Source organism: Camarhynchus parvulus, chromosome 5, assembly GCF_901933205.1.
Source record: "Camarhynchus parvulus chromosome 5, STF_HiC, whole genome shotgun sequence".
Classification (NCBI taxonomy): Eukaryota; Metazoa; Chordata; class Aves; order Passeriformes; family Thraupidae; genus Camarhynchus; species Camarhynchus parvulus.
In genome coordinates, this window is record NC_044575.1 from 16,265,430 (window position 1) to 16,276,852 (window position 11,423).

General features: G+C 36.7%; 1 protein-coding gene across 1 annotated transcript in view; it reads right to left on the bottom strand.

The window, feature by feature from the left end:
- The window catches only part of MUC2 (mucin 2, oligomeric mucus/gel-forming), a 62,896-nt gene extending 60,439 nt beyond the window's left edge, over window positions 1–2,457 (bottom strand). Inside the window, exons 1-2 of the mRNA XM_030949090.1 lie at window positions 2,388–2,457; window positions 536–800 (exon numbers count right to left, since the gene is read on the bottom strand). Coding sequence (XP_030804950.1) covers window positions 536–800; window positions 2,388–2,457 — 335 coding nt within the window. The remainder of the gene's footprint in view (window positions 1–535; window positions 801–2,387) is intronic.
- Between the last annotated feature and the right edge of the window lie 8,966 nt (window positions 2,458–11,423).

Here is an 11,423-nt window from a genome sequence, read left to right on the forward strand (position 1 = left end):
CAGATAAATTGGTGTGAATTTTGACCGGTGTTATATTTGTTGAACTCCCTCGAGGAATGGCCATCAGATCTTTAAGAATTATGTATGAAAATCAGAAAAAACTACCTCTCTTCTGTCAGAAAATAAGAGGAAAAGACCCCAGAGAAATGCATTTTCTTTTCAAGGATTTGCTAGACCATCTGCTAAGGCAAACACAAGATGATGCCATTAAACAAATGAAGCTATGTCATTTTAAGCCAGTGAAAAATCTGGCTCACGAGTTGCACTGTTTTCTGCACAACTGTAAGAACAATTTGGTCTTCTATTTAAATAATCTCTTATGCCAGTGTAGAAATGACAATTAGTATTAAAGCCCCTCCCCAAAGCAATTTTAATGCTGAATTTCAAAAGGCTTTTTTGTTTGTTTATTTGTTTGTTTGTGAAAATGCTTTGCAGCAGTTTCTGTAATGGCACACAGACAGTTGTGTAAAGAATCAATCCTGCTTTTATCTTCCCAGCACATTTCTCTGAATACCATTATAGCAAAGGAACTTACATTCGCCCATCCACCACAACCAGGTTGGGTTTGAGGTAGACTGTTATATCCTTGATTTTCACCAGAATATACTGGATCTCAGGATGGCTATTGCTGTTGAGAGCACGCTGGATGTGGACAGAGAATTCCTTGTAAGCCTCTCGGCAGTCGGAAACAAAATTGTACTCGCAAAGGCCAGGGAATTGGTAGATGTCTCCATCAAAAGTCTTGAAATGGTTGTTTCCCCAAGTGCTGCAGACATAGTGGCCATGGCTTCTTGTCCTTCCTGTAAAGTGATTAAAAAGGAATAGAGATGAAAAGAACTGCAAGAAATGATCTAGTATGAAAAATGGTAAGTGTTCCGTTTTACAGTAAGAACCACCTGCAATTATGTTCACAGTGATTCCATGGATTTCAAGCGGGATCAAGATCTGCCAGCTCAGCAGAAAATATGGAAATCTCAAAAGCAGAATAAGATAGTAATAAATAACTCTGAGACCAGGGTATATCCTATAATTTTCACTGAGGTGAAGGAACTTATCTGCATGAAGTGGGGAAACAATACTGACCTCTAACTTGGCATCTGTGCCAAGCATATGATTTTATTCTGAATCACAGTATTATTTTTATCAATATTAAATTTTTCCAAGAACTATCTTCTTTCCTGGTGCAACATGTACTAGAAACAAAACAGGTAGGAAAGAAAGTACTACCTACTCTGGAAGGCTAATAGTTTAAAAGTTATGAAAGGGCTTATGCACAACAGGAGATTTCAGTGAAATACTTATTTTCCTAAAATCAGTAGTGATTTCTATTACTGCAAGACAGAAATTTTTCAGAAGATAGGTCAGAAAATAGCCATGGTAGGAGGGGAGAAAAAAGTTTTTGCAATAGCAAAATATGAAGATTATTTGTTCCTTTCCCTGCCATCTATACCAACAAAAAATACAAATTAACAACAATATCTGATCCATCTCCAGATACTGTAGATCGGGGTGAATCATAAAAGCTGAGCATTCTTGGGAATCTTAACATTTCACAAGATTTTCTTGCAGCATTTAACATAAGAAAGCAAAACTGCTAAGAGAACCCCTAGGTTACTGTATTTTGATGGTATCAATCATACCAGATACATCCAGCCAAGCTGGAACACTTCCCTCCTCAGAAGGAAGGCTGCACAGAGACCCTCTCAGAGCTCACAGGTGGAAGACCAAATGCAAGGTAAGCTTTCCTCCCATTTCTGAATTCAAGACACAGCAGACCAATAGCCCAAACCTGATCACTGGGTATAATTAATCACCTATTCCTCTAAAAAGCAGTTTTCAGTACAAGTGCTCCATTCCATCACTTCAAATTTGATAGCAAATAAAGTAAGTTAGAGCTTTTGCAAAAGGGTTAAAAATGTCCTAAATGACAAAATAAGCTTTTTTTCAATGTTATGACATTCATTTTTAAGGAAAAATTTATGTTGTTTCAAAGCAACAGAAGACACAGTCATCCACTTCCTTCATTACTTCAATAATGAACCTCTCAAAGTCCCACAGTTCCTTTCTTGCCTTATAGTTCTTTTCTTGCCATACCTAGTAAAGACTCAATGCATGGAGAGAAAAGCAAGACTGAAAATATTTTCCAAGCACATCAAACCAGAAATCAATGCACTAGAGATAGGCACTAATCTCTCCAAAGAAAGTAGCATCTACCAATTTTGTCCAAGCAATGCAGCCTCAGTACTTGAAAGCTTAAGCAATTTAAGGCATCCTAAAACTCCAGAGCATTATTTAAATGCACAGCCTCCTTCTAGCTCCGCAGCAATATTTTAACTCTTTCTCTTTGCCAGGAGGCAATCTGCTACCATTTCATCTCTAGAGCTTACCTTTTTTTATTTCACTAGCAGAGGAAAGAGCCAGCCAGAGGAGGAAGAGGCTGGCCGCTCTTAGACCCATGGTGGCTAAGGTGGGGGAATGGGAACTCCACTGGAAACTCAGCTTTTTATAATACCCACTGAGGCAATTGATTCTGTCAGAGGGGAGGAGATTCAAAGGGAGGGGGCAAGAGGAGGGGTGAAAAAACAGGTGTGATATTTGCAGAAGATAAGAAGTAAACAGACAATCGTTTTTCACCATAAATGAAGAATTCGGCATACAGGAAACTATAATATTGATTCAGTAATCATGTAATTTTTTATTGCTCTATTTCATCTACAGGATGCTGTGCTTTTAAATCCTTCAAATGCTCACACTAAGTTTAACCTTCAGTAAACTCCATAACAAATAATGAATTTTGGGGTGGCTGAACAAAGAAATCCCCTGAATAAATTTTAAGGTGAGACCCTAAAATAAAGGCCTCAAAACCAAAGAATTCTTCATTTTTCATCATCATATAGAATCATTTCTGTAAAAATTAAGTGATGCTTGTGAAGAATGTTGTCATTAACAGTAACCCTTACAAATAAAATGGCACATCATGTGTCGTAAAATTATTTTGCAGGCAATTATTGGATTTCTTTGATTTTTACAGCTCTTGGGAATATCTAAACCAAAATACTGCCCATACTGCATATTTTGCCCAAAACATAATTGAGACTGGGTGACACAGTAGGTTCAAGGATTTTACAGTAAAAGAAGTGCTCTTTCAAACCTTCTCATGGTGTAAGAGAATGTCCATCAAAGTTGTAGAGATTCTCACATAACATTAAGCTTTAGAGGAAAAGAAAAAAGAAGAAGGGTAAATGGAAAAACATTACTGTTCTTAATCCCCCTAAACATTCTTGCTCATTCTGGCTAACTTTCTACATAAATGATAATATTACAGCCTGCTGTCCCACATCAGATACTACAAAAGCTAAAGGGTCAGCTTTGCTTTGTGCAGAGAAAGACGTTCCTTGGGAGAAGAAGGAAGAAAGCAGAAAACAGAATCAGGAACCAGTTCAGAATGCTGCTTCAGAAATAGAGGATTTCCACATTAACATTATTTTGTGCTAAAAAGTTCCTTTTAGAAGGTCTTTCTGCAGCTCTCTCCAGGAGATGAAGCACAGGTTCCTTGAGGTAAAGGCACACTTCCTTCGAGACATCTTGTAACACATCTGCTTCCAGTCTCTACATTTCCTCATCAAAAAATTTTCAGTGCAGTGTCCAGATTTTCAATGCAGAAATCTGTAATTTTCAATGCAGAAATCTGTAATCCTCTTGATCATTTAAAGTATTTCTTACTTGCATTGATCATATTACAAGTAGAACTTTAATGTTTTTCAAAACACCAAGAAAAATTTTTACTTAGCCCTTTTGACTGCTCTAGTCAACTAGAAATATTCTCTTATCATAAATGAATATTCTTTAGCTGCTATTTTTTTAATTTAATAATTTTACCTCAACTATAGTCTAGACTCTATCTGAACATCTTCCTGTTTTCCCTCAATACATCTCAAAAGGTTTTAGATTTTCTCCTTTCTCTATTTGAGAATACAAATTTGTGCTTCTCTTACCCTTACATAGCATATCACTCAACAATCCCGACTGAAATTAAGTAGGAACCCTTTTCTCCCTCCTGAATCTACCACTGTAAGAATATAGCTTTATTCTCCTTCTTGGAAAATAAAAATAAACTCAGTAATAACCAGTTAGAACCAATCATTCATAGAAAACAAAGCAAAAACACAGTCTACAGAGAACTTTGCTCAGCGGTTACTTTACCAAATCTAACTTAGGATACCTCAGAGACATTTCCCCAGTTGGCATTTTATGTCTTTTATGCCACCAACACTCTTAGTTTGGAAGCATTTTCTATAATTACTTAGGAGATCTCCAAAGGACTAGTTTTTTAAGGTTTTCTTATCCTCCTGTGTTTTTCTAGACAGTATCCCAGCTAGAACTATCACCTCAGAAGAAAAAGGGTTTCCATGACTTAATTCCTATACAGTCTTTGCAAACTGCAACAGCAACTCCATGTATGTAGCAAACATGACCCCTTTTTAGGTTAAAATATACATGTATGCTGACAGGTGTAATTTGGATTCTTGCATATTTTCCATTCAGGTTTCTTTGCCACAAAACTTCTAGATCTCAATGGAATCAGTCTCATTAATTTGTTGTGACTGGGAAAGATAATCATCCCTCAATTACAGTTGCACCATTCCTCAGTTCAATATGCTGGTATTTTTATAATTTTAATATATTCTGTGTAGGAGAAGAAGAATATATTCTGTGTATTTTTAGCTAAGCACGTCCAAATTTTAGAGACTGATTTACTCTGCTCCAGCTTCGTCCTGCCTGTACATGGAGCATGATTCCTTCTTGAGCTATGAAGCTACACAGGACAATTTTCCTTCTGCAGTCTTTGCTTCTCAGAGCGACCAACAACTTCCCATTGTCCCTTCCTCTGACATATATAGGGCTTGCTGTGACACCTCTAACTGGAGAATAAGGGACATTAGCATGTCTTTAAGCACTGAGACCACTCTTACAGAATTCACACTTGAGCTTACATGGTTGTGATGATCTGAAGAGAAATAAATACAGATCCTTATCTCCAAAAGTCCTAGGTATTTGTACTTTTGCTAGCATTAGAAGGTGTCCTAAATTATACTGTCTCTGTTTCCTTATTGACAGAAGGGTAATGATCCTGTCCACCATATGTTTTATAAGTTTTTCAGAAATAATCAGTCTTTGAGTTAGACATCATAGCCTGGTTTATTTCTTGCTCAGCTACCTTAAACGTTTTTGGACTATAGATTTTAACCCAAAAGAACCTTATTGGTAATGCACAGACAACATCTGCATGTATGCATTAATTTATTTACCATAAATAGTCTGACAACCTGAACTAACCAACCATTTTGCAAAAAAGTTAATTCGACTTTATCATTACCATCTTTTCCCTAAGTTTACGTACTCTATCTCTACCTGAGATGACCTTTCTGTGGAACTTTGTGCCATTCCTGCTTCTAGTCAGCTTAATCAGAAGTCACCTTCCTCTTTCCAATATTGGTCAGGTGTTCAGGTGCTTTTATTACCAAAGATATTACTTATGCATGCTGTCACTATGCAAGTGACACCAGAACTAGTGACAAGAAGAAGGATTTTAATGTTTAGGTTCCACAGTTGAGTATTAACAGATGGTTTAAAGTTTAAGTTCCTGAAGCCCACGAGTAGCAATACAACTTCCCATAAGCTTTCATTATATGCCTGACCTAGAAGCCCCAACACCAGTGCTACAAAGATCACTGCTAAAATCCAAAGCATAAAAAAGAAAAGTTGGTTGCATGGCAAGTGTGTTTGTTGTAGCAGCAGATGCAAAAGCAGAGATAAAAGATGTGTTTTGAGTCATGGTTATGTCATTGCATTGTTTCCCTACTCTTAAACTTTTATGAGACTATTTCCAATCATTCCATCAGCATAGCTAACCTTTAATGTTCATTTAGTTACAGGGTATATTTATTTTGCAATATACTTGTTGTTAAAAAGAGAATACACATGGAAGATTATCTTCATTCTGAATCATACTGCAGAATAAAAGGGCCTATATGTATCATTTATATAACTTTAAGATAAAATTCAGCTGAGACCTGACTGGGTTTATTGCTTTAGGAAGAATAAACAATTTTTCAAGAATGTGGGATCTGTTTCTATCAGTTAAAATATCAAGAAGAAATCTAATTGCAGTCTTGCCACAGCAATCACAGGATGATCACTGTAGAAATACCTCAAAAAGTACAATTACACTTTGTGACTGAGGTCTTTTCCTTATCTGCTTTTGTAGTCCTGACTTGCTGATCACAGGCTGCCAAACCAAGCAGCAATGTTGTATCAGTAATGTTGTTCTGTAGAAGTGGCCATAGGATTTTGTTCTCCTACTCTTCCACTTGCCAGAATTTCACCAGAGCACACACAGCCTTACACATGACCATACAACTGCACATCACTCCTTTTATTTTAAGCACAGAGATCATCTGAACTGGGTTGCTGGAACTCCCTTGGCAGCCATTCCAAAATAGCTCTGGTAAAATCTAGTCAAATTATGAATTCAGAGATGTAGCATATACAATCACTGTATTTCCTTGACTGAGGCATTTAAGCCCCATATAGCACACCTTGACAAAAACTTAACCAGCAACAGAGACTAGCAGAAGGCTGAACAGTGCATAAAAGTGTTAAAGCAATGACAGAGAAATAATGGGAGTGAATTTCATTTCGACATGCATGCTGCCAACAGATTAATCCAAAAGTATCAACACAAAAGGAGCCAGCATTTAGATGGATGTAAAACTGATATAGAATCAATTTCATCACTGTAACCTTGAGCAGCTTTTGGATTATGTGCATTACTTTTCATTCCAACAAATACAATATCATGAGGTATCTTCTGATGCTGGCTGTAGTATAATGTTCTTACATGCCCTTCCTTAAGTGGTTTGGCATAGAAATTTTAAGAATAGCACCCATTTTCCACTCATAGTACTTCCTTCTTTGGAAGTCAGCAGCTCATCCTCTGAGACTAAAGCTGCAAAACATTTCCTTCTCTTCCAGTTACGTACAAGTGGGGATAAACATGTGACACACAATTACTGAAGATTAGGAAGGGATGTAGGAAATAACTTAAATTAGTACGCTTTCCTACCAACACTTAGCTTCTGGAAAATTTTAGTCTGCAAAAAGCCTCTGCACAGCAGCTTCTACATCAATGCACAAGGAAAAAATGCTTGACAATTTAAAATATTATTAGAGTTCTCTTTTGCTCAAGCATCGGTGGGATTTACTACAGGGAAATGGACTGAGTCAAGAAGAGACAGCATGGAAAGGGCACCAAGGGAATTACACTTCACATCTTACTCTGGTAATACACATACCATACTCTGGTAATTTTACCCCAGGGAAATGGGATTTTCCAAATATTTTATTTTCTCTGTAGGAAAAGGTGGGGAAAAATATTGGCGAAATGTGGTTTTTTTTCCCCTCTGTCCTCTGGAGAAGATTTTTTTCTGAAAATACAGTTCAATTAGATGCTAGAAAATATTCTAGACAAAACCTGAGTACCTAAACCTGTGCTCTCTCTCAATGGAGCTCATATATCAAGAATTTGAACAAGAAATGAACTGAGCATATTTGTTTTAATTGCAAATTTCCTCTACTAATATTTTCTACCACCTCCTTGTCTCAAAATTCCTGTCGATACTGAAGGTGGAACTGAAGTAAATTTGCATTTACTCAATATTTTTATATGGGAAATCAGACTCACTGTCACAAAAAATTGGAGAGCAAACCCTTCACTCTCTTTTTTCCTTTTTGCAGCAGTGTATCAATATTGCCTCTAAGTCAACATTCACTATGAGTTATTTTTAGCTTTCAATCAAGAATTTATGAAATATCACTGCTCAACACAGTATATTCTTGTATTTTTCAGCATGGCCAATCTAGTCACTTGGCTGATAGATTAAACTTTTCTCATTTTTCCCCAGCTCTTAATGGAATGGCTTAGTTTATGGCCTGTAGTCAACAGCTCTACTGAAGTAACAGATTTTCATAAATTTAAGACTTAATATCAAGTGGTTGAAATAAGCAATATTCTGAGTTATTGTAAAGGTGTAGTGATGGTTCCACAGGACATTAGGAAAAGTTGAGTTCATTTGAAGTAAGAATTGCTAAGAATCTTTAGTCTTCCTCTTCTTACCACCAAATACTAGAATTCTGCTGGTATAATTTGCTGTCCTAGCAAAACTTGCCAGAGTTATGGTAAAGTTTAACTTTTTTCTGTTATGCAAGTCAGCAGTTACGTAGTTAATAGTGCCTCTGTATTGTAGGATGGGGAGTAACTGCGTCAAACACGAGAATAAGTCTGACTCGTATCCAAGTCTTCCAGCTGCCATGCACATTTCCTAAGAACATTACTTTATAACTAACATTTGAGTCATTAAAAAGACAATATTGTCAATACAGCACATTATCAGAGCAACATTGTGAATATAACAACGAATATAGAAGAATGCTTTGTGAGCTGATGAATGAGACAACCTGAGAAAAAATTTCTTTTAGAGACTTCTGTGATATTTTGCACTATATGTTTATTTTCCATGCACTTTCAAAATTTGAATTAGAATACTCTCTAGGTGTCTTTTGAAAGAGGACAAAAGGAAAGCAAAACTAAAAAATACTTTTGAGCATTCCTTCCTCCTTCTCCTTTTCAGTTGCTGCTTTTTCAAATGTCAGTTCTGAGAAGTCATTTATCTGCACTATAAAATGCCAGTAGTGAGACTGATAGCCCATGCCATTCAGTCCAATGCGTCCACTGGGTCTACCTATGTTCAAATTTTGTAAGGGCTGGATAAAAAATGTTTGGAATAAAAAATCTGATTATAACTTCAAATTGTAGGTAATTGATATTCAAAAGAACTGTTATCCAGAGCATCAAAATATCACATAGTTTTGATATATGCATCTCCACAAAACTCCTGTCCCAATATGTATAACACATCCACCATTCTGAACAAGGAGATGCTTGCACCAGGTAAGAAAACTCTGGAGAGACCTTAAAGCACCTTCCTGAAAAGGGACCTACAAGAAAGCTGGAGAGTGACTTTTTACAAGAGCATGTAGTGATAGGACAAAAGGGAATGACTTAAAGCTAAAGGAGGGTAGATTTAGATTAGGTATTAGAAAGAAATTAATTACTTTAAGGGGTGTGAAAAACTAAGTGAGAAACTGGGGCAGATTGCCCAGATAATCTGTGGATGCCCCATCTTTGTAGGTGTTCAAAGCCACGTTAAATGGCAACCTTTGAGCAAGCTGGTCTAGTGGGAGTTGTCCATGCCCATGGTAACGGGGTTGTAAGGAAATGATCTCTAAGGTTCCTTCCTACCCAAACCATTCTATGAGTCTGTAATTTCCTGTGAGAATACAGTTGGACCAGATGTTTGGTTTAGGTCCCTTATAACTGATCAATTCTATTTTAATACCTGAGTTTCTGGGCCCTAAGGCTCTCACCTAATTTTGAAACACTTCCGTTTTGCACAGAATACTTTCTTTTTCTCACTTTTCCAAAGACCAGGTAAGCAGCAATGACTATGACTCTACAATGCAGAACTTAGAGAGAATCTAATGTCACTGATGAGAAAAGGGAGGAGAGATGTGACCACATTTAAACATTTGATATAGCTCATGGGAATAGAAACTTTGGTATGGATATAAGCCCGAATTTTTTATCTTTATATTTATTATAAAGAGGTTTCTCAGTTCATGAAAAGAAAAATATTATAAAAAATAAAGCTGAATTCTTAACTTGATCTGGAAAGTAAGGCTTAGCTGAACATAACACAACAGAATATTGCTAATGTGAACTAGCATGAAGAACAGGGACAACAGAGTACAATCCCCTTTCTCTGCCCAGTCTGAAGAACACTTATTTTTCTGGCAGTGCTTACGTAGGTTAGAAACATTATAGAGGAAAAGTATTTCATAAAACTCGGTAAGAGATGTTTGCTGAAGGCAAATATCTTAATAAAAATACTAAATCAAAAGCAAGTCCGTGAGATAAGTGATAATATCTTATCTGTACTTTCCCAAGACAGAGACTGGAGAAAAGTTTCCAGTTCAGAACAGTGCTTCACCAATGTTGCATTAAGTGTTGCTGTAGTCTGGCAAATCTGTAATTAGACACAAAGAATCTTCATTTTTCTAGCTGTGATGGGTTCAGCTTGGCTGACTGCAAACCCTCAGCCAGCAGCTCTCTCACTCTCTGTCCTCAACAGAATATTTCTCCCTCATCACTCTAATTGCTACACAGCATTTTAGCCTTTCTTAAATATATTTCCAACCTTTCTTCAATGCAATTCCAAACACATAAATATATTCCCAAGCCACCAGTGTGGCTGATGGGCTCATCTGCATGCTGTGCTATGTCTGGAGCCAGTTGGCCAGTGTCTGTCTGGCACAGGGCTGTCCAAGTCTCTTCCTATATAGAACCTCCTGCAGCTCCCCTGCTACCAAAATCTTACCATGTACCACACACCTGTACATAAATTACAACAGAAACATCTCTTCACCATCTCAGAGGGCCATATGATTAATAAAAGGTCTTTTTCAGGTAATTTTGGCTAGACTGAACATGCAGACTGAACATAACAATGCAATTAGGCATTTACTCTGAAGATATTGAATCCAAGCACTCCCTGACAAGAGGGGAACATTCTTCTGTAGATCTCCCCTCATTCAGAAAAGGTGTTTAAAAGAAAAAAATTATTAAACAATGGTCAGGCTTTAATGTAGATTTATCACAAAGTGCTCAACATATCTTAGGATATTACAGACATTGAAAGACTGAGGCAGGCACATGAGCTCCTGAAGAAGAGTATTATAATAAAATAAAATGTAAATCATACTTCTAGGCTTCACTTGAAAAATTAATGTTTTCTGTTCATGTTACGTGCATTTGGGAGTTGACTATACCCTTTCTTTGCAAGAAATTTATGGTAATACAGATATGACAAAGAAAAGCCTGTTTTTCAACTCTTTTGTTTCATTTCCTAAATTTGGGTTTTGTTTTGTTTTGTTTTGTCATCACAGGAATGTTTCATATTGAATCATCCAAAGTAAAGCAAAAAATACCCCTGAATTTACTGATGCTGTACTAGATTTTATTTTGCTACTACTTATACAAACGACAGTATTTATTATAAACAGACCTATGTCAAACACACAGAATATGAATGGAAATACAGACTACAAAACATGGATTATCTGAGTTTTAACAGGAGCTACTTTGTAGCTGTCCTAGAAAAAACTCTCTCTTTGGTTGAAAATGCCATTTTCATGTCATGACCCTGGACTTGTTAGGTCTCTCTCATGTAAGCTAGTATGTGGAACTGAGCCAAAATAAACTGCAAGCACAAAAGGAATAATTTTTAACTGAGAGGACAGTGTAC